Raw genomic sequence first — 22,926 nt, forward strand, 5'->3', positions numbered from 1 at the left:
TATGCACCTGCAGAGGGAAATTCCTGTCGGCAGGTGGAGCTGTGGAGTGCAGAGGAACAGCTCCTCTGCCCTACCACACACGCCAGACAGGAATTGTACGAAGGGAAGAAACGCAATCGCAAGAGAAGCGATTGAGAGTGAGCACAGAGAAAGATTGTGTGTGTGTGCAGAAAATTAGTCGCCAACCCGCGACTGTGCACACACCACAGCAGATAAGAAGCAGGAACGCGATCGCGAGAGGTGCGATCGCCAGACGTGACACAAGGTACAGCAAGGCGGAGCACGAGAGTAGCAAAGGCACAGCAAATAATACAATAAGAAAATACGGAAAATAAACGCTAGCTAACCGCGAACACCGCACTCATTCGCAACAGTGCACGCGGTTATGCGCGGTCTCCACGTGATAAGCACAATAGAGACAAGCACGCCTAACTAACCATTAACAGACAAACATGAAACAGAGGACGCGAGCGCTTGCTTAACGGTTACCTCACCGAGCCTCCAGCAAGCGCAGCAGACAAGACAGACACACGAAAACAGGGACAAGCGACAGAAGGATCCCCAGCGCTAGCGAAAAGTGGCTAGCGCGATCCCAGAAGACAGAACAGAAGGATCCCCAGCGCTAGCGAAAAGTAGCTAGCGCGATCCCAGGAGACAGAGTAGCAGAACAGAAGGATCCCCAGCGCTAGCGAAAAGTGGCTAGCGCGATCCCAGAAGACAGAACAGAAGGATCCCCAGCGCTAGCGAAAAGTGGCTAGCGCGATCCCAGAAGACAGAACAGAAGGATCCCCAGCGCTAGCGAAAAGTGGCTAGCGCGATCCCAGAAGACAGAACAGAAGGATCCCTAGCGCTAGCGAAAAGTGGCTAGCGCGATCCCAGGAGACAGAACAGAAGGATCCCCAGCACTAGCGCTAGGGCGAGTGCGATCCAAACACACGGCAGACAGAACAGATGAGGTAGGCAGAAACAACCGCTGTTCCAACCTACACTCCAGACTCAATCAGAAGGATCCACAGCCGCTAACGCTAGGGCTTGTACGATCCAAACACAAGACAGACGGAACAGGCAAAACAGATAATACAACCTGACTGGACTAGAAGGGGAGCCTAAAGCAACCCCCAGGAATTAACTATACTAGATAGCAATGGCTGACACTCCAGCAGTGTCCATCAGGAACAGACCATGGAAGGGAAATGTCCAGCAAAGCATTCTGGGAGCAGAATGCTTTTATAGTGCCAGTCATCAAAAGAAGGCAGGTAACGGATTTGCATGACTAATGTATGCAAATCCCTCAGCAACACAAGCTGCACAACTGACAGAAGGTCTCCTTTCCAGAGTCCTGCAGCAAGCAAACCTAAACAATGGTCAAAAGGCTGCCTGCCTGCGCAGGCAGCTGAGCGGATTCTCACAGGTTGGTTGAGTAATTTACAATATCTCACAAAAGTGAGTACACCTCACACATTTTTGTAAACATTGTATTATATCTTTTCTCAGGAGAACACTGAAGATACTGTATGATACTTTGCAACAATACACAGTAGTCGGTGTGCAGCTGGTATAACAGTGCAAATTTGCTGTCTCAACAAAATAACTCAACACCAGGGGTGTAGTAGCAATAGCCATAGCAGCTGCTATGGGGCCCTGGAGCATAGGGGGCCCAGTGGGTAATTAATGTATTCACCATTAACTATTTTGCGTTTCTCTACCCTCTGACTTTGTCTCAGAGCCCATGAACTACCGGTAGGTGCAGTTTTGATTGCGTGATGTAAATTGCCCAGTTAACTCATATCCATAGGGCAGGTGACGTTGCTTAAAAGTGTCTTTATCTGAGGACCCCATGAAAGTTTTGCTGTGGGGTCCCATGATCTAGCTATGCCACTGCTCAACACACAGCCATTGTTGTCTACACCACTGGACACAAAAGTGAGTACACCCCGAAAGGTTCTTTCACACACCTAGGATGCGGTAAGAAAGGTAACATGAAAGTCTACTTACTTCATGATCCCTTTCACATTAGACAAAGCATTCCAGAGGGTTGCGTTGTAACGCCTCTGGGCGCTTTTAATCGTCCAGCGCCGGCTTTTTACCGTCAGATGAATTAGAACTAGCGCCACTGATTCGCGTTGAACTGCAACTTCCTGTTGCCATGCCGTGCATCATAACGCTTGCATGAAATCGGGTTTGCGCGCACGTTAGCTACTGGGAAAGGGCCCTCAGTGAAGAATGTCCAAATTCTGTTAATTTTGTGTGCCCACCATTGTTTTCCAGCACTGCCTTAAACTGGGATTATCAACCATAACATCAAATTCCATTTACCCACTGCTCTGTGTTTGTTGTGTAGTCTACATGCAGTCTGGAGGTGTGTTTGGGGTCGTTAGCATTTTGGAATACTGACACGAGGCCCAGTTTCCAAAGGTAGGGGATCATGCTCTTTATGGTTCCCTCAAACCATGACTCTCCCACCACCATGCTTCACTGTAAGTAAGACACACTTGTACTCCTCACCTAGTTGTCACCACATACACCTTACACCATCTCAACCAAATAAGTTTATCTTGGTCTCATCAGACCACAGGAAATGGTTCCAGTAATCCATGTCGTTAGTCTGCTTATTCTCTTCTTCAGAAGAGGCTTTGTTCTGGGGCGACACCCATGTAGACCAATTTGACGCAGTGTGTGAGGTGTATGGTCTGAGCCATCTCAGCCGATTGTTAAATATGGAACAATTCTGTATGCAGATGACACCCAAATCTACCTCCACACCCCTGACATATTCACCACTACCATGGACAAGGTCTCCTCCTGCCGATCTGCCATCTCCTCCTGGATGTCCGCTAGGTTCCTGAAACTAAATCTAGACAAAATGGAATTTATGATCTTCCCACCCCGGTCATCCCTGAACCTCCCAGATGTGCAGGTCACTGTTAACCACACTACCATTTACCCTACCTCTCAAGCCCGCTGTCTGGGTGTCACCCTGGACTCCGCACTGTCCTTCACTCTCCACATCCAAAACCTCACAAAGTCCTGCAACTTCCACCTTCGTAACATCTGTAAGAGTCACCCTTTCCTGACCTCTGCCACCAGCAAACTCCTCATCCATGCCCTCCCTATGACCCGAATAGCCCCACTGCAGTCCATCATGAATGCGGCAGCCAGCATTATCCACTCCTCCCATCTCTCCACCAGGGCGGCTCCCCTCCGTGAATCCCTCCACTGGCTTCCTATCCAGTCCAGAATCAGATTCAAGATATTGTGTCTGACCTACAAATCCGTCCACAAAACCTATCCAACCTACATTTCTGATCTTACTCAGAGATACACACCAAGCCGCTCACTCCGCTCCTCCAATGAACTTCGCCTGACCATCCCCCGCATCACCCAGTCCCATGCACGCCTCCAAGACTTCTCAAGAGTCGCTCCAACACTATGGAACTCCCTACCTCCACCCATTAGGGTAGCCCCCTCCTTCAAGAAGGCCCTCAAAACTCACCTTTTCACTCTGGCCTACCACCCCTCACAATTGCTCTAAACCCACATCTGAACTCTGGTCCCCTACCTTTCATGTCCTTACCTCTCCCTCTAGATTGTAAGCCTTTGGGCAGGGTCCTCCTCCTTTTGTGTCCTACCTGATCATGCACCTCCATTACTGTGCAGCCATGCTATGCATTTGAGTGAACCTAACTTGCCTAATCTCCATGCTCCCCTCCAGTGACTGACTAAGCATTACCTTGTACACATAGGGCTTGATTCACAAAGCGGTGCTAACCTACTTAGCATGTCTAAAGTCTTTAGACGTGCTAACCAGGGTGCTAAGTAGGTTAGCACCGAATTTCTGAATCAGATAATTCGGTGCTAACCTACTTAGCACCCTGGTTAGCACGTCTAAAGACTTTAGACGTGCTAAGTAGGTTAGCACCGCTTTGTGAATCAAGCCCATACTGTGCTGTGTGATCTCGTCTTTCTTGTATTCCTGTATTGTCATATTGCTGTATGTCACCCCTAAATATTGTCTGTAACCTAAATTAATGTCCAGCGCTGCGTAATATGTTGGCGCTTTATAAACACAATAAATAATAATAATAAATTTCGAAGAGTGTGTGGTCTACCGGCACTACGAGTTATGCAGTCCTTTCATTAGTCACCCTCTGATATGGTAGGACATCTATATTATGCAGAAATGTTGACTTTGTCATCTTAGCACAAGTTGTTTGCTTATGACTTATACACCTACTGTACCTATGAACACAAGGAATTCACATACTGTGATCCACATCACGTTTGGATCTCAAATAAGTACAAATCAACTGCAGTGCCTGATGGAACTTGTTTCTTTTTCTCAATGATCAACGATTATTAAATATGTATGTACAGCAGCCCCTGACAAAGCCGGTTTAAGGGACCCCAGGGCCCTGAGGCAAACTTAAGTGGTGGGGGGCCCCCTAACCCCCCTCCCCCACAGTCATTACCCCATTGCCCCTCCTGTGTAGCAGCATTAGTCACTCACCTGTCCTGGGCAGCTGCACCGTCCATGCACTCTTCAGCCTCGCTGTCTGCCTCTTCTATCTCCGTGCCGGAGATAGATGTTATGTGTAAACACACGCTGGATGGAGAGGAAGCAGACAGCGTGGCTAAGAGAGCACAGACGGTGCAGCCGCCACCCACCAAGACATGTGAGTGATTAATGCTGCTACAGGAGGAGACAACTTGGTGGGGTCCGGCGGTGCAGGGGCCCCTGCAGAGGTCAGGGGCCCTGGGGCAACAGCCCCCTTTGCCTGTATGACAGTGCCGGGCCCTGGCCCCGGACCCCAACCTGTGAGCAATCCGCCTGGCAGATCTACTCACCCAACAGACTGCTAACTTCTTTGAAGACGCCGCGCCCCTGTCCGTTGCGTGATGTCACAAATGCGCTGCCCTGTCATCCCCCCGCCCCACTGCACAGCAACAGAATGCATTGTCAGCTACACAGCTGACACGTGTCTGTGCTGGCCCGCCCAGTGATGTCACCCTAGGGGATCAAGTCCCAATCCCTGATGGGCAACATACAGGGGCGTTACTAGAAATCACTGGGCCCCCCTGCAAAACTTTGGATGGGGCCCCCTCCCCCCTTATTTTCTGCGCAGCTAAACCGAGAACCACTGTTATTCAATTGGCTATTGCACACTTGAATGTGTTTTCCCCATGCAGATAAAATCAAACAGCAGTGAAGCACTGTGCACATTTTCTCTATCAATTACATTAGCTTCTATGATAAAACATGCATGTTTTCACACATACAGACACACATGGGGCTTCATTCACTAAACCGTGATAACTCAAATATCACACCTTATCAAAGATATCACACCTTATCAACGTTAACATACCTTATCAGAGTAGCATAGCGAGCGCTACGAACCCGCAGGGGCTCAGGGCAGGACGAGTGCCATTGCCAATTAGCAGGCATAAGTTCCTAGCGCTCGCTATACTACACTGATAAGGAATGTTAACTTTCATAAGGTGTGATATCTTTGATAAGGGGCTTGATTCACAAAGCCGTGATAGCTCTTATCACAGTCTCGTTAGCGTTTTGTGCGCGCTATAACACGCGTAAAGGTTTCTGTGCGCAATCACAAATTTTCACGCAAAAACGGTCGGGTTTTCACACGAAACAGGATCATTTTTGAGCGGAAATTCCGATTGCGTGCAAAAACCGTTACACACGTTATAGCGCACGCAAAATGCTAGCGTGACCGCGATAAGAGTTATCACGGCTTTGTGAATAAAGCCCAAAGTGTGATATCTTTTCATAAGATGCGATATCTTTTCATACGGTGTGATCTTTGATAAGGTGTGATATTGTTGATAAGGTGTGATATTTGAGTTATCACGGTTTAGTGAATCAAGCCCCTGGTGTGCAGAAAACCAACAGATGAGTGTGCTCCAGGCTTCAGCTTATTACACTCACTCTGTCCATCTCTGATGGCGCAGCACTGGCTTTGCAGACTTCTCCAGAATCACTACAGTACACAGCACTTGGGGACGGGCAGAGAGGTTGAGGAGCTGAGCGCTGTACACAATACTCTGCTGCACACTGAATAGGGACTGTCTACAAATCTGTGTCTGCAAAACTTTGTATGATTCCTTATCAGTGGCTGAGCAGATGCAGCCATTAGAACTATTGTGCCCTTAGTTGTCAGTCTTTCCCCATGAGGCCACCCCGCGGGTTCTGGGCCCCCCTGTGGCTGCATCCCTTGCAGGGTCTATTGTTACGCCCCTGTCAACATATACAACAAGTACGTGGGCACCTTAAGATAACGATTCCAGAGAACTGATGCCTGCTAGAAGCTTCATGCACATCACTCACACGGCATTCATTATGGAGCCATTAGCCTGTGTGTAGAGGACAGTGTTTCCACTGCAAGGAAGGATACCTGTTTTCTGATACTAAGTTAAGGAAAGACTCTTCCCTCTAGTTTGTGTAGGTTAAAGTGGGCTTCTGCTGATCATACGTCAGGCATGCCAAATGGTGATTCAGTGGACATCTTGTGTCCAAATCTTGAGATTTATACCGTTCACCACACTATCCTTCAGCTGCAATCCTGTAATCGCTCCACCAGAAACACTATTTTATATTTGTTATTGTTGATGAGGAAGAAGGCAGAGATTGTGAAATGTAAGAATTGTTGAATCTGTGGAATCTGGTTAGTTTCCTTAATCTGTATAATTATCTTCTGATTTCTGCTTCCTTCTGGTGATGCTTGTGCAATCTCTGCTTCTGCAATACACGAGAGGAGCCCCATCCAGCTAGAAGGAACCTCAAGAGGTCGGTACTTCATCCAGCTAGAAGGAACCTCAAGAGGTCGGTACTTCATCCAGCTAGAAGGAAGCACAAGAGGACGGTGCTTCATCCAGCTAGAAGGTACCTCACATTAAGAGGTGTCTCCATCCAACTAGAGGGAACCTCAAGAGGTGTTGCCAATCAAGAAGTTTCCCCATCCAGCCAGGAAGGTAAGTACTCCTCTCCTATCTTCATGCCCTGGAGATGGGCATCTCCCTGTGACCATCAAGCTCAGACGCTGCTCAACTGGGTGGCATGGTGTCTAGCACTTTCTCCTTGCAGTGCTGGGTCAAATCCAAGCCAAGGCACTATCTGCATGGGGTTTGTATATTTTCCCACACATTCCAAAAAGATACATATAATTTAATTGGCTTCCACCTAAAATTGGCCTAAGAGTAGACTATGATGGACTATGGTAGGGATAAGATTGTGAGCTCCTCTGAGGACAGTCAGTGACATGACTATGTACTCTGTAAAGTTCTGCAGAAGATGTCACTGCTGTATAAATACATAATAATAATAATATGGTAGGCCATTAGACTATGATTATGGTAGGATTAGATTGTAAGCTCCTCTGAGGACAGTCAGTGGCATGACTATGTGTACTCTGTTCAGTGCTGCAGAAGATGTATATAAAGACATAATAATTATATGGTAGGACGTTAGACTATGACTATGGTAGAATTAGATAGTGAGCTCCTCTGAGGACAGTCAGTGACATGACTATGTACTCTGTAAAGTGCTGCAGAAGATGTCAGTGTTATATAAATACATAATAATATGGCAGGACATTAGACTATGACTATGGTACTTGTGAGCTCCTCTGAGGACAGTCAGGCATGTCAGCCATCTCAGAGACCCAGGAGGGGCACAAAGGGATAGTGGCAGCAGGGCCGGGCTGAGGCAGAGGCGAGAGAGGCTCCAGCCTAAGGGCGCACTGCAGATGTCAGGGAGCATTTCAATGCTGTAGAACAAAGCTATGGAAATATTGCTCACATAGTGCTCTTTCCCACAGCCCCAGTACGCCTGCAAACATCCATCTCACAAACACCAGAGTTTTAATAGAGTTTCATTATATTTAATGTTTATATTGAATCTACTCTATTATGAACATGGTGTAGTGTGTCTCCACCTTCAGGCTGTGGTGTATAATGCGTCCTCTTGAAGGACATCTGAGGAAGTAACACACTAGGCAGAATCACATATATGTTTTCCACTATGCGCTATGGAAAACGAATTTGCAATTCTGCCTAGTGTGTTCCTACCCTCAGCATGTTTTGCAGCAGGGCGTGTTACTGGCAGGGCGTGATATATGGAAGGGCCCGGTATGTAACAGGACGTGGCATATGGAAGGGCATGGTAAGTGGCAGGCATGGTAAGCGGCAGGGCGTGGCACGTGGCAGGGCGTGGTATATAGAAGGGCATGGTACGTGGCAGGGCGTGGTATGTGGCAGGGCGTGGTATATAGAAGGGCATGGTACGTGGCAGGGCGTGGTATGTGGCAGGCATAGAACGTGGCAGGCATGGTAAGCGGCAGGGCATGGTACATGACAGGGCGTCGTATAGAGAAGGGTGTGGTACATGGCAGGACGTGGTACATGGCAGGCCTTGGTATATAGAAGGGCGTGGTACGTGGCAGGGCATGGTATATAGAAGTGCTTGGTACTGGCAGGGCGTGGTATAGAGAAGGGTGTGGTACGTGGCAGGACGTGGTACGTGGCAGGGCGTGGTATATAGAAGGGCTTGGTACTGGCAGGGCGTGGTATGTGGCAGGGCGTGGTATATAGAAGGGCGTGGTACGTGGCAGGGCGTGGTATGTGGCAGGCATGGTACTTCGATTTAGGTGTTCGTACCTGTTGTGATTTGCACAGTATTGTCTCCTCTGATCTGTGATTGTGACAATGGACAATCTGGGGAGGAGATAAGGGGGCGCACAGTTCTCCACCCCAGATAGCATTTGGTAAATGTTGCGACCCCTCTCATCACCCGCCACCCCGCAGATAGGAGTATTGGAAAGCCACCCGATATAGACCCCCAAAAATTTAAAGTGGACCTGAACTCAAAACTTCCTCTCTGCTCTAAAAGATAGGCAATAGCATAATAACCTTTAGGGCTCGTTTCCACTATAGCGAATCCGCATGCGGGCACCGCATGCGGATTCGCATAGGCAATACAAGTGGATGGGATTGTTTCCACTTGTGCGTCATGCGGGTGCGTTTTGGTGTGCAGGGGAAAACTGCACGGCAGAGCCGTCAGATTTCGCGTGCGGCTGGAATGCGGGCGAATCGCCCGCAATGCTTTTAATAGGGAAATCGCATGCGACTTTGTCATGCAGTTTTCCCCGCGATTTTGCGTGCGATTTCGCATGTAATGTTATGGAAATTTACACAGGCAGTGACATGGTTAAATTCGCCTGCTTCTTAGCCATGCGAAATCGCATGCGAAATCGCGGGAAACCCGCATGCAGAAACGCATCCGCATGCGATTTCGTTCGCAGTGGAATCTAGGCGATTCCGCACCGCAACAGTGGAAACGAGCCCTTAAAGAAAAACATTTATATGTTACAGCTGATACAAATCCTGCAATAAATCTGCAGTGTGCCTACTTCCTGCTTTCAAATTACGGTGGTGATTTGATTTATTGCAGGATTTGTATCAGCTGTAATAAAGAAATGTTTTTCTTTAAATGTTTATTAAGCTATTGCTTATCTTTTAGATAATTGGTAAAAACAGCATGTTAACCCTGTGTCTGCTTAAAGTGAACCTCCAGACTAAAAATCTACTCAGCAGCATGGAAAAGGCTTGGTGTATCTTTAACAGTTTCACAACATCAGAACTTTGTTTTTCCCACCCAAGCCTCATTTTTAGCTGCACAGAAGAAAACTGCCCAGGCATTTTTCCCCTGATGCTGTGCAAAGCATGATGGGATTTCAGATGTTGTTGTTCTCCTTCTGCTGTTTTGGTGCAAATTTTGTTTTTCTAATTCTGAATTTAAGATTTGAAGCCTAGCGCTCACAGCTGGGAGGGGTGATCAGCACACAGGACAGTTGGAACTGTGTCTCAGGTTCCCTGCCACCTCTTTTCAACCAAAAAGATGGCTGCCCCCATGAAATAACAAACATTTGCCTGTTATTTTAAAACAGGCTGGTTAAGAGATTATATTACCTATCTATTTTAATTAATATAACTAAATGTAGCTTCATGTTTAGGCTGAAGTTCCCCTTTAATATCTGTAAATCTGCAGGAAGTAGACACACTGCAGATTTACTGCAGGATTTGTATCAGCTGTAACAAAGAAATGTGGTTATTATGCTGTTGCTTATCTTTTAGGATTTGTATCAGGTGTAACAAATAAATGTTTTTCTTTAAAGGTTATTATGCTATTGTTTATCTTGTAGAGCAGAGAGGAAGTGCTGAGTTCAGGTGCGCTTTAAAAATAATAATAGTAATTTGTAAACACAGGATGTTAACCCTATGTTGAGAGATCACATTACAGTAGCAAGTAGTCACAGATGAGTGGGAATTAGACAGGCTAAACTCCCTGAATACATTCAGGGTGCATTTCTCTATGTTTTCCATCTGTCCTGTTCAAGACTTCAGCTCCCCTTTGAAGAGTAAGGCCACATACACACATCAGATTATAGTCTTTGGAAAATGAAAGATCACAGACCAATCTTACCACCCTTCATGTAGTATGAGAGCCATACTCTACACAGTCTATTCTATGGAGCTGAACTCCCCATCAGATAGAAATCTTTGCAAGATGCTGCACACACAGATGCTGTACAGACACAAAATATCAGTATCTGCAAAAGATCTGTTCCTGCAAATTATATTCATATCCTATGAGATCTGCAGATCATCATACACACCTTGCTTAACAGACATTCATCTGCAGATCAGATCCACCAGGATGGATTTTCAGATCTGCAGATGATTGTTTGATCTGCAGATGAATGTTAAACAAGGTGTGTATGATGATCTGCAGATATCATAGACTATGAATGCAATTTGCAGGAACGGATCTTTTGCAGATACTGATCTTTTGTGTCTGTACAGCATCTGTGTGTGCAGCATCTTGCAAAGATTTCTGTCTGATGGGGAGTTCAGCTCCATAGAATAGACTGTGTAGAGTATGGCTCTCATACTACATGAAGGGTGGTAAGATTGGTCTGTGATCTTTCATTTTCCAAGGACTATAGTCTGATGTGTGTATGAGCCTTAACAGTCGGGCATAAAATCAAAAATCAGTCTTTCCTTTTTATCTGGTAAATAATTAATAAGGATGCTAACCAGGCAATCCAAAAGTTAAAAATCACTCTTATTTTTCTTCTCCATAAAACATTATCCCCCAGTTTCCCTGGCTTTTATTTGGTACATCTGCCACACAAAGGAAGTTGCAGGGCATGCTGGGTTTTCTTTTTTTCTTCTTTACTTACCCCTCTGTAGTGAGAGGGTTATGGAGGCTGCCATGTTTATTTCCTATTTAGCAATACCAGTTGCCTGGCTGTTCTGCTGATCCTCTGCCTCTAATAGTATTGGCCACAAACCCTGAACAAGCATGCAGCAGATCAGGTGTCTCTGACATTTTTGTCAGATCTGACAAGATTAGCTGCATGCGTGTTTCTGGTGTGATTCACACTACTGCAGGCAAATAGCTCAGCAGGGCTGCCAGGCAACTGGTATTGCTTAAAAGGAAATCAATATGGCAGCCTCCATATAACTCTGACTACAGTTCTCATTTAACTAATGCAGTCTGACTGGCTGAAGCCTCTTTCCCTCCTGTTTTTCCCTCCCACACTTCTGTTCCTCTCTGATTGGTCAATATTTCTCAATGCACTTTCTGTTGCAGAGCTGGGTGGGAGTGTCTGAAGACTGGGAGGAGGGCGGCCAATGCAAACACAGACAAGTAAGGGAGGAAATTATGTCAGGATTGGCTTCAAGAGAGACACAGACAAAATGGAAAATCCTAAGAAGGATTTTCTCTTTTTTACTATAGAAAAATCACTAAAATCAAGTGGACAATGCACTACACATGCTATGTAAGTAAAGCAAGTACTTATCTTCTAATATATGTGTTTGTTTTTTCTAAGATAGTATAGCTGACAGCTCCACTTTAACCTTTCCCTAGTGTTTGCCATGTCAGTATACTACTGGGCAAAGCCCCGCCGTATACTGACATGGACAACCACTAGGAAAGGAAAACTACCGAAGGTGAGTAAACAGTTTTCCAGTTTCCTGGACCGACGCAGTGCGAATCTACGTCCAGCAGGTGGTGCTGCGGCCCTGACTGGACATAGACTCCGAGCCGCTCTGTCCCCGCCGCAATTCGCTCGCCCTGCCATCTCTATGACGGCCGAGCTCTGTGAGCAGGTCAGGAGCCGTTTTTATTGGCTCCTGGCCCTGTCATCACTGTAAGCCAATTCTATTGGCTTACATTGATTGACAAAGTCAGGAGCCAATAAAAGCGGCTCCTGACCGGCGCACAGCGCTGCCGTCATAGAGACGGCAGAGAGAGCAGCCTGCAGCGGGGAAAGAACGGCAGGAGCGGCGGATTTTTGCGGCGATCCGTCGGGAAGCGCTGTTTTACTGTACCAGCAGCCTCTGGTCCTTAAAGAGAATCTGTATTGTTAAAATCGCACAAAAGTAAACATACCAGTGCGTTAGGGGACCTTTCCTATTACCCTCTGTCACAATTTCGCCGCTCCTCGCCGCATTAAAAGTGGTTAAAAACAGTTTTAAAAAGTTTGTTTATAAACAAACAAAATGGCCACCAAAACAGGAAGTAGGTTGATCTACAGTATGTCCACACATAGAAAATACATCCATACACAAGCAGGCTGTATACACCCTTCCTTTTGAATCTCAAGAGATCATTTGTGTGTTTCTTTCCCCCTGCAGCTATCTTCCACTGAAGTGTCAGGCTGTTTCTTCCTGCAGAGTGCAGACAACTCTGCCTGTATGTAATTCCTCAGTATGTAAAAGCCCAGCCAGGTCAGAGGAGGATTTATCCAGCTTGTAAAAGATAAGAGAGAAGAGAGAAGCTGCCCTATTCTAAATAATACACAGGCAGTGTGCAGAGAGGGGCCTGGAGGGGGAGATGCATCACAGAACCACAACACTGAAGAACTTGGCAGCCTTCCAGACACAGGCTGACAAGTCTGACAAGAGAGAGATAAGTTGATTTATTACAGAGATGGTGATAGTAGAACGTGCTGCAGTAAGCCAGAACACATTAGAATAGCTTTTGGAACTTGTAGGATGATAAAAAACAGGATGCAATTTTTGTTACGGAGTCTCTTTAAGAAGGCAGAGGCTGCTGGTACCGAAGTGGTTAAAGACAGATTTCCCACAAATCTGACTTAACCCCTAATTATAAGGTGTACCAGACTCCTTGCAGAGTTGCAGGACCACCAGATGACATAGTGAGTCCACATCATCCATTACAATAAAAGCTAGCCTTCCTTTCTCTGATCTTCCATCCAATATAGAAGCGTTTACCTGCTTTTTTTAGATCTTTCAGGTGACATTTTAATCATGGAACAACTCCCACTTTTCCCCACCTATTAATAGCTACCCCCTTATTCAGATTGTTCAGTGTTTCAGTAAAGGCTAGCATACCTCTCAACATTTTGAGATGAGAAAGGGCACATTTCCACTATCGTGAATTCGCATGCGGTGTTCGCATGCAAATTTGCATAGCAATACAAGTGAATGGGACTGTTTCCACTTGTCAGGATTCCTTTGCGTTTTTCTGTGCAGAAAAAATTCGCTTGGCAGAGCCATCAGAATTCGCATACCGCATACCGCTATGCAAATCGCATACAATGTATTTAATAGCAAATTCGCATGAGGTTTGAGTATGCGAATTTTCATGCGAATTCGCATAGAAACAATGGAAAAGCACACCAGCACTGCCATGGTTAAATTCGCATGCATCGTCATCCATGTAAATTCGCATGGACCCGCATGCGAAATTCGCACCGCACAAGTGGAAATGCAGCCAAAGAGGGACACTTAAGCCATGCCCTTGCCACACCCCTGATCACGCCCCTGTCACACCCCCTAGTCGCACATACCATAAAGATTTCATAAGAAAAATATGTTGTTTTATAATTCAAACCACACTGGTCCTTTCTATCCTGGTTCATTTTCCTTCATATTAACATTTTAAAATTAATAATTTTAATTTAAAGCATGGGAATAAAGTTTAGAGTCAATCAAACACATTTTTTCAGTAGAGAAAAATACATATATTTACATAGAAAGAGGGACAAAGTCCTGAAAGAGGGACAAATGAGGAGGAAAGAGGGACAGTTGAGAGCAATGGGCTAGTCTCTTGCCTCTTGCCTCCTAATGAGTTATAGAGATGCAAGTGCTAGAATCAGGAATAATTGATATTATGATATTTTTTAAAGCAGATGTGAACGCAAAACTTCCTCTGTGTTCTATAAGACAAGCAACAGCTTAATAAATGGTCCAGCCTGGGACTTCTGCGCATGTGCAGGAGGTGCACGCATGCGCAGTAGACCCGGACTGACTCGAGGTACCGGGGCTGATTGCAGCTGAGCGACAGACCGCGGGAGGACGGTGAGGGACTCACACGTGTTTATGGGGCTGGAGGAAGCCCTGGGTAAGTATCGATTCTTTATATATTTTGATCTCTGGCTTACTTTAAAGGAGTTCTTTGGATGGGTTAAACAGATAGAATCAGACACTTACCTGGGGCTTCTATCGGCCCCCTGCAGCTGTAATGTCCCGCGCCGTCCTCCTCCGATGCTCTGTTCCCTGCTGCTGGTCCTGGTGTAATTACGCAACAAATTACACTGCAGCTGCGCGCGTGTTCGCTCCCGAGTGCGTCATTGGGAGCTTACTGCGCAGGCGCAGTACAAGAAAACTTCGTACTGCGCCTGCGCAGTAAGCTCCCGATGACGCGCTCGGGAGCGAGCACTATTGGTCTATATAGACGAATATTAGACCAGGACCAGCGGCGGGGAATGGAGCATCGGAGGAGGGCATGGGAAATTACAGCTGCAGGGGGCCGATAGAAGCCCCAGGTAAGTGTCTGATTTTATCTTTTGAGCACCTCCACTGGACCCCTTTAAAGAAAAACATTCCTGTGTTACAGATACAAATCCTGCAATAAATCTGCAGTGTTTCTACGGCCTGCTTTCATGGAAGCAGACTTGGGTTAACTACCGACCGCTCCATGCCAACTGGCGTGGATGCGGCGGCAGCCCCGGGACCGCTCCACGCCGATTGGCTTGAACGGCCTTCTATAGGGCTAGCAGGAGAGTGCCCGCAGGCTGCACGCGCATCTCCTGCTTGGAAGGTGGAGCTTCAGTCTCACAGCGGCAATCGCCGCTCGGAGACTGTTAGACGGCAAAACCGCCGTCTAATAATTGTGTACAGCGCTGCAATCTGCAGCAGCACTGTACTGGTGCCTCCATAGGCTGGGGAGTGATCGGCTGTCATAGGCTGAAGCTGGCGGGGGGAGGAAGGGCACAACACAAAATAAATAAAAAAATTGCCAAATTTATTTTAAAAAAATTATTAAATAAAAGAAATAAACAGCTGTGTACGATATTAATACTTTCGCTCTCCTTTTCACAGCACTTTCGCTTAGAATTCAAGATGGTGGCCTATTCAGTGCTCTTCATAGTAAGCATGCTCCTCCACTCCTCCTCACTCTCCGCAGCACAGAGCTGTCCAGCCTACATGCCAGGGCTGCCGGGGGTCCCCGGAATTCCTGGAAAAGATGGAACAGATGGAGGAAACGGGGGGAAAGGCAATGCAGGTATGGTTGTGTCTTCTATGGGGGATGGAGAGAGGTGGGGTGTAATGTCTTCCATCTTCCAATATTATATTTCTTGCCCTGCAGGGCCTCCGGGACTTTTTGAAGGTTGGGAGAAAGAAAAATATAAGGGAGACCCTGGGCTACCAGGAAACCCTGGAAAGGTGGGACCTGAAGGACCACCAGGTCAGCCAGGACCTCCTGGGCCACCAGGACAGAAGGGCATGGTGGGAAGCTCTGGAGATTACAAAACAGATGTCCATTCTGCATTTTCTGTGAAGAAGACCACTTTACCTCCTCCACGGAGAGATACGCCTGTCCGCTTTGAACGCGCTCTTGTCAATGTCAAAGACCAGTTTGAAACGAGGCTCGCAAAGTTCACGTGCGCACACAAAGGCATCTACTACTTCACCTATCATGCCACCTCCAGGGGGAGCCTCTGTGCCAGCATCATGAAGTCCAAATTTGTTCAGACGACGCAGAAGGAGGAGAAGGAGAAGGTGGTGACCTTCTGTGAGCAGATTCCCAATGTTTTTCAAGTGACCACTGGTGGTGTGGTCCTGGAGCTGGAGATCGGTGAAAGGGTGTGGATGGAGACCAATGAGCGGAACAATATTTTGGGGACAGATGGAGCAGACACCATCTTCTCAGGATTTCTCCTTTTCCCAGAGTAAAAGCAAGAGGATTGGGGGTTGGGGTAGGGGTTCAGTCTGCACGTATAGAGAGCACCTAGTAGAAGTCACACAGAAGGCACCTCCTACTCTCACAATTCTTTCTCTTATTGCAGTGGTCCTCAAACTAAGGCCCACGGGCCCAGAGCCAGGACACGGTCCTCCAGCACCCAAGGCTGAGACACCAAAATGTGCCCCTCCATCCCTCCCACCCCAGCCATCACACAGATTGCTATTAGATTAAGAGGCGCCCCAGGCCCCCAACACCTTAATCTCTAGATATTTTGTTTGCAGTCACTGTCATGTAACCCCTTTTCTTATTTCTCTCTGCTTCAAACACAATAGGGGAATGATAGCTGAGCGAGTTGTGTGCCCCCTCATACACTGCACCCCGAGGCTGGAGCCTCTCGAGCCTCTGCCTCGGCCCGGCCCTGTGCGGGCCCAATGCGGCCCCATGAGGCTTTTTCGCTGGCCCCTCACTCACAAAATGTATTACTTATAGATGCAATTCAATGCATCTTTCAATATTGGTGTCTCGAATATAGAATAGCACGGCTGGTCCCATCAATCCTCAGGGAAGCCAGTGAGCAGTCATTCGCTGGCTTCCAATTCAATTCCGCATCAGGGGACACTGCTGTCCAATAGGACGAGAGGTTGATCCCTGAGTATGCTTCACTGTCTGGTGAAAAGAGTTGTTTTACCATCTGCACATGCTGTATTGGGGGCATAATATCCGCTTTGGTTAAATAGGAGCAGGGCCGGTTCTAGTAACAATGGGGCCCCAGGGCAAAATTAGCTCAGGGGCTCCCCAACAGACACCGCTCGACCAAAAAGCGGCATTATGGGCCCTTTGTTGCAGCCAAATTTCCCTCCTGGGCCCCTGAGCTGGCTACTGACCCTCCCTCCCAACTTAACTGTACTTCATGGGGCCCCTGCAGAGTCTTTGGCAGTGCAGTGTCTCACCTGTCCACCAGCCCAGATGAGAAGCTACTCTACCAAAGACTCTGCAGAGGCCCCAGGGAGCAAAAGTCAAGATGGGAGGAGACACCTTGGGGGCCCCTACATGTTCTGGGGCCCTGGGGCAATTGCCCCCTTTGCCTCTATGGTAGCGCCGGCCCTGAATAGGAGACAAAAGGGCTGCATGTGTTAACAGGTGATAGTTTACACTAGCTAGGTTCAATGTAATGTTTTCTACATCATATCATGTATACTCCGGACCCCCATTAGTTTGAAGTATGTTGACCCGGCCCTTGACGGAAAAAGTTTGGGGACCCCTGTCTTATTTAGTTATGTTTCCTAATATTACATTAATAAAGCACTAACATACTACGCAGTGCTGTACAATAGACATGGGAGACATTACAGCACTCAAACAATGGTACACAAAATAGTCATGTAACAATGAAGGGCTAAATATAGCAGATTAGTCACTGAGTCCATATGGTGGTGGAGAAGAGCACGTTGGGAGGAGCGTCCTGTCAAATAGGCTTACAATCTAAGGGGCGGGGAAGAGGGAGACAATAGGGGAGGTGGGGGTGGAGCTATGAAGATGGCGTGTAAGCAATGATGAACAGATGGGTTTTGAAATGAACACTGTCGCAAAAAAAAAACAATGTAAAATTAAAACATGCAATAAGATGTACTGTACATAAATTACCCGTTTCCTATGTTGCTCTCACTTAGAGTAAGCAGTCAAAATCTGACAGATTTGACGGGTTTTGGACAAGTCCATCTCCTCATGGAGGTTTTTCAGTATTTCCTTCAACCTTTATAAAACCACTAGTTGGAAAGGATCTATACAGAGAGGTCAATCAGCCTGACTACATATTTGCACACTATTTTGGGAGTTGGAGTGAGCAACTGCGATTCAGAAAGTGCTTTTAAATATAAAGAAAACCTTGAGAATCCTCCATGAGGAAATAGACTAGTCCAAAACCAGATTTTTACTGCTTACTGTAAGCAACAGGAACATGGGAGAAAAGTAATTTATAGTGCATTTTACTAGTAAAGCACATTTTTGAAGTATGTATTTGAAATTTTACAATTTTTATTTGGTGATATTATTATCATTGATTTATACAGCGCTATAAATCTGTACAAAGTAAAATAGGGGTAGTGGTCCTTTATGTAGGACAAAAGTACGCACACACACACATATACACACTGCCTCTTTAAAATATTAAGTCCACAAAGGTAAAGCTATAAAAATGCCTAAGTGAATAACTCACTGGTGTCAGTCAATTGCACAGTCCCATATCTTCCACACAATATGGCCCAGTGCACACCAAAAATTTCTAGCAGATCCGCAAATCGCTAGAGATTTTTGAAGTAGATTTCCGAGCAATTTCAGGCATGTTTATAGAGGTTTTCTAAACATGCTGAGCGGTTTTTGGAGCGTTTTTGTGTAGCAGATGTCATATATTGTTACGGCCCGTTCAGACTGCACGCGTTTCCAGCCGCGTTTTGGAAACGCGTGCAGGAGGCCGATATGCACAACATCAGACAGTGCATAGAGTGCAGTGCATCTGATGTTCACATTGCATGCGTTCCGGACCAGTACGGTCCGGGAACGCATGCTGCACGCAGATTTAGCAAAAACGCGCGGCTGTCCCATTCACTTTTCAGTGATGGGATCAGCCACGGAACGCATACAAACGCGGATGGCGTGCGTTCCTACGCGTTGCGTTCCGCATGCGTGGCCATCCGCGTTTGTAATCTGAACAGGCTCGGTTAGCAAACGAGGAACCCAGCGGCAGACACCTAAAGCTGTTACTGAACAGCTTCTGTAACAAAAACGCCTGGACAACAGCTCTGATCTAGCATTTTTCAGAGCGGTTGTCCACTTTCCTATACTTTACATTGAGGCAAAAACGCCTCAGAAATCTAAAAAATGCTGCAGCCCCTGAGTTTACATTTGTGGAAAAAATGAACCACTCTGGTGTGCACCAGCCCATTGAAATACATTACCCAAGCAGCTTTCAAACCGCTAGCTTTTTTAAAAACGCCTCAGAACCGCTCTGGTGTGCACCAACCCTATGAGAGACTAAATCACAGCTTCAGTTTCCAGCCACTGCAGTGGAAGCCTTTGTATAATTTCAGAACACAATACAGATATTTTTCCGGACAGACAGAGCCACCCCCTCACCCGTAGTGTGACACTCACCGTCCGCCAAGACCCTCAGTTGCAGGAGGCGTAATTAGAAATCACTGCACCCCCCCCCCCCCCCACCCCGCAAAACTTTAGATGGGGCGCCTTTCCCTGCACACTGAATAGGGACTGGCTACAAATCTTTTTCTACAAAACTGTGTGTGATTCATTATCAGTGCCTGAGCAGAGACAGTCATTACAACAATTGTGCAGAGAGCAAAAACAGAATTTATTTTCTCTCCTTGCCCTCAGTTGTCGGTCTCTCTGGATGGGGCCCACTGTGGCTTCTGGACCCCCCTTCGGCTGCATCCCATGCAGGATCTATTGTTACGCCCCTGTGTAAGTTGGTATAGGCACCTAGGGAACATTATCGGCTCGTCCCCAACTTCCCTGGCAGATGCTGCACCTCCCCTGCAGTGGAAGTCTTTCCTTCCAGCAGTATTCATCACAGATCAATTCATCCACATTATACCTCAAATAAAAGCCTTGCATAGCGTAAAACTGACCGCTCCTGCTGCCGCGCGCACAGCACCATCCGCTCACAGCTAAGACGCCGAGCCGGTCAGATACACATGAGGGTCTACTTCTGTGTCTAAACTCCAGTGGATGGGTGTACCTGAGTGGGCAGGAACAACAGTATTTATACTTACCTGGAGCTTCCTCCAGTCCCATGTGGTCCGTTGGTTCCCTTGCCGTCCTTCCCGGAACCTCCGTTCTTACGTGGTTACCTCCGCTATTTTGACCACTCGTGTCCAGTTGTGCTCTTATTCGAATGTGTGGGGCGGTTGCGTGCTCCCGCGGCTGGGAGCAATCTGTGCCTGCGCAAACATTCCGAGTTGCAAATAACTTTACGAGGCGAGTGTGCTTTCCTCCCTCTCTACTCTGCTCTCCCATGGTCACCTCCACTAATTTGGCCCGTTGTGCAGAAGAGCACAACTGGCCAAAATAGTAGAGGTGATCACAGGAGAATGGAGTGGGCGGGGCGGACGGTGAGGGAGCCCACGAACCACATGGGGCAGAAGGAAGCACCAAGTAGGTATAAATACTGCAGCGCCTAACATCTCAGGTTTCCTTTAAGGCCTGCTGAATGAGTTAAAGGTGGGGCAAGCCTGATGGGAAAAGAGGATGTTCCACGGAGTAGAGACTGCTCTGGAGAAGTCCTGTTGTCTCGCAAGTGATGCAATGGATAGACATCCGTAGGGATCCATTTGAAAATGGTGCCTGCGAATAATGGCGCACGGTGTCGCCGCTAATCCGTTTGTCGCTTATCGCTATTTAACGTTAAAGCCTTATCGTTATTTAGCGTTAAAGCCTTATCGTTATTTAGCGTTAACACACAGAACCCTCTCTGTACCTATCCCTAACCCCTAAACCCCCCCTGGTGGTGCCTAACCCTAAGACCCCCCTGGTGGTGCCTAACCCTAAGACCCCCCTGGTGGTGCCTAACCCTAACCACCCCCTGGAGGTGCCTAACCCTAAGCACCCCCCTGGTGGTGCTTAACCCTAAGCACCCCCCTGGTGGTGCCTAACCCTAAGACCCCCCTGGTGGTGCTTAACCCTAACCACCCCTTGGAGATGCCTAACCCTAAGCACCCCCTGGTGGTGCTTAACCCTAAGACTTCCCTGGTGGTGCCTAACCCTAAATCTCCCCGGGTGGTGCCTAACCCTAACCTTGACAGTGTTACATTAAATCCATTCAACATTTTGCAGTTAAATAATGTCTGCAGTTGGGCTTATGTAGGGCGCTATTGATAAATAACGTTACTGTGCGCAATAACGTCTGCTGTTTGGCATATGAACGACGCTATTGATAAATAACGTTACTGTGTGCCGTTCTTCTTCTTTTTTCCCTGTGCGCCATTATTATGCAGTACTAACGATAGATAGCTATAAGCGTATCTTTTTAATGCGGCGCCATTTTTATGCATAGGCGCTGTGCGCCATTATTCACTGATCCGATCCGTAGAGGGTTAGAGTAGCAGAGAGAGCAGGGTGGGGAATATCTCTAGATGAGATCTCAGATGGATAAAGGGGAGGTATCAGGGGCGTAACTAGAAATCACTGGGCCCCCCTGAAAAACTTTGGATGGGGCCCCCTCCCCGTGCCCACTGAATAGGGACTGTTTACAAATCTTTGTCTACAAAACTTTGTATAATTCGTTATCAGTGGCTGAGCCGATGCAGTCATTACAACAACTGTGCAGAGTGCAGAAAGTTTTTCCTCTCCTTATCCTTAGTTGTCAGTCTCTAAGAACAGGGCCCCCTGTGGCTCCTGGGCCCCCCTGCAGCTGCATCCCTTGCAGGGTCTATTGTTATGCCCCTGGGAGGTACGGTGGATTGATTTGTATGCCAGGCAGAGCGGTTTCATTGAATTCTGAGGGGGACCGGAAGTCAGTGAAGGAACTTGTAAAGAGGAGCGTTGGGAGGAGTGGATGAGCCTGGTAGCTGTGTTCATAACAGATTGCAGGGGTTGGATTCTGGTCTCAGGGAGTCCAGAAAGGAAGGCATTGCAGTAGTCCAGATGGGAGATGACCAGATAATTATTATAAAATGCAACATCTTCATTTTTAAAAGCTTATTGTCAGCAATAAATATCATTGTACTTTGACTTGTGTTTATGGAGAGTTTTATGGCGAAGCTCAAAAATATCAAGAAGTTTCGACCAACTGCCATCTCTCACACACGACCCATTGTCAGGCTAAAATGATGCGACCATAAGTGATCAGCAATGCTCTTCAGACCTCCTAGTGAATTAGACTTTAGTAATATTATGGTGTACACCAAATCCTAACCAGGGAGTGGTCCTCAAGGACCAGGGCTGGACAACCTTGTGACATGTTTGCTAGAGTGACTGATGGGAAACAGTAAATTCGGGCGCCTGAGGCTAGTGGACAAATCGGGCGCCGCCATTCACTCCTATAATAAATATCGTTTAATGGGCGCCCGATAGGAAAAAAGGGCGCCGGTGAAAAATAACGTTTTAAAAGCGGCGCCCGGAGACTTAATGTTTTATTACTGCTTCTCATGATTACACATTATTTAATGATTTATACATTTTTAAATATTATTTTTAAACGAAAAAACAGTACAATATTTTTTTTCAAACATTATTTTTAAACGAAAAACAGTACATTTTTTTACATTATTTTTAAACGAAAAAACCAACAGGGGGGTCTTAGGTTTAGGCACCAACAGGGGGGTCTTAGGTTTAGGCACCAACAGGGGCGGTCTTAGGTTTAGGCACCAACAGGGGGGGTCTTAGGTTTAGGCACCAAAAGGGGGGTCTTAGGTTTAGGCACCAAAAGGGGGGTCTTAGGTTTAGGCACCAACAGGGGGTCTTAGGTTTAGGCACCAAAAGGGGGGGTCTTAGGTTTAGGCACCAACAGGGGGGTCTTAGGTTTAGGCACCAACAGTGGGGTCTTAGGTTTAGGCACCAACAGGGGGGTCTTAGGTTTAGGCACCAACAGGGGGGTCTTAGGTTTAGGCACCAACAGG

The 22,926-nt window shown here is 47.0% G+C and overlaps 1 protein-coding gene across 1 annotated transcript; it reads left to right on the top strand.

The window, feature by feature from the left end:
• Positions 1-6,744: 6,744 nt before the first annotated feature.
• On the top strand, positions 6,745-22,039 carry C1QB (complement C1q B chain). The gene is made up of 3 exons (XM_068241561.1): positions 6,745-6,990; positions 15,433-15,616; positions 15,701-22,039. Exons 2-3 carry the CDS (start codon positions 15,454-15,456, stop codon positions 16,285-16,287), a joined length of 750 nt encoding a protein of 249 aa, XP_068097662.1. The 5' UTR covers positions 6,745-6,990; positions 15,433-15,453; the 3' UTR covers positions 16,288-22,039.
• Positions 22,040-22,926: the final 887 nt, after the last annotated feature.

This window comes from Hyperolius riggenbachi, chromosome 6, assembly GCF_040937935.1.
Source record: "Hyperolius riggenbachi isolate aHypRig1 chromosome 6, aHypRig1.pri, whole genome shotgun sequence".
NCBI lineage: Eukaryota > Metazoa > Chordata > Amphibia > Anura > Hyperoliidae > Hyperolius > Hyperolius riggenbachi.

Bases quoted from the DNA above. Each gene is read 5' to 3' on its own strand.
- C1QB (XM_068241561.1), top strand. From the start codon at position 15,454: ATGGTGGCCTATTCAGTGCTCTTCATAGTAAGCATGCTCCTCCACTCC. The intron at 15,617-15,700 runs GTATGGTTGTGT...CTTGCCCTGCAG, and splicing joins CGGGGGGAAAGGCAATGCAG to GGCCTCCGGGACTTTTTGAA.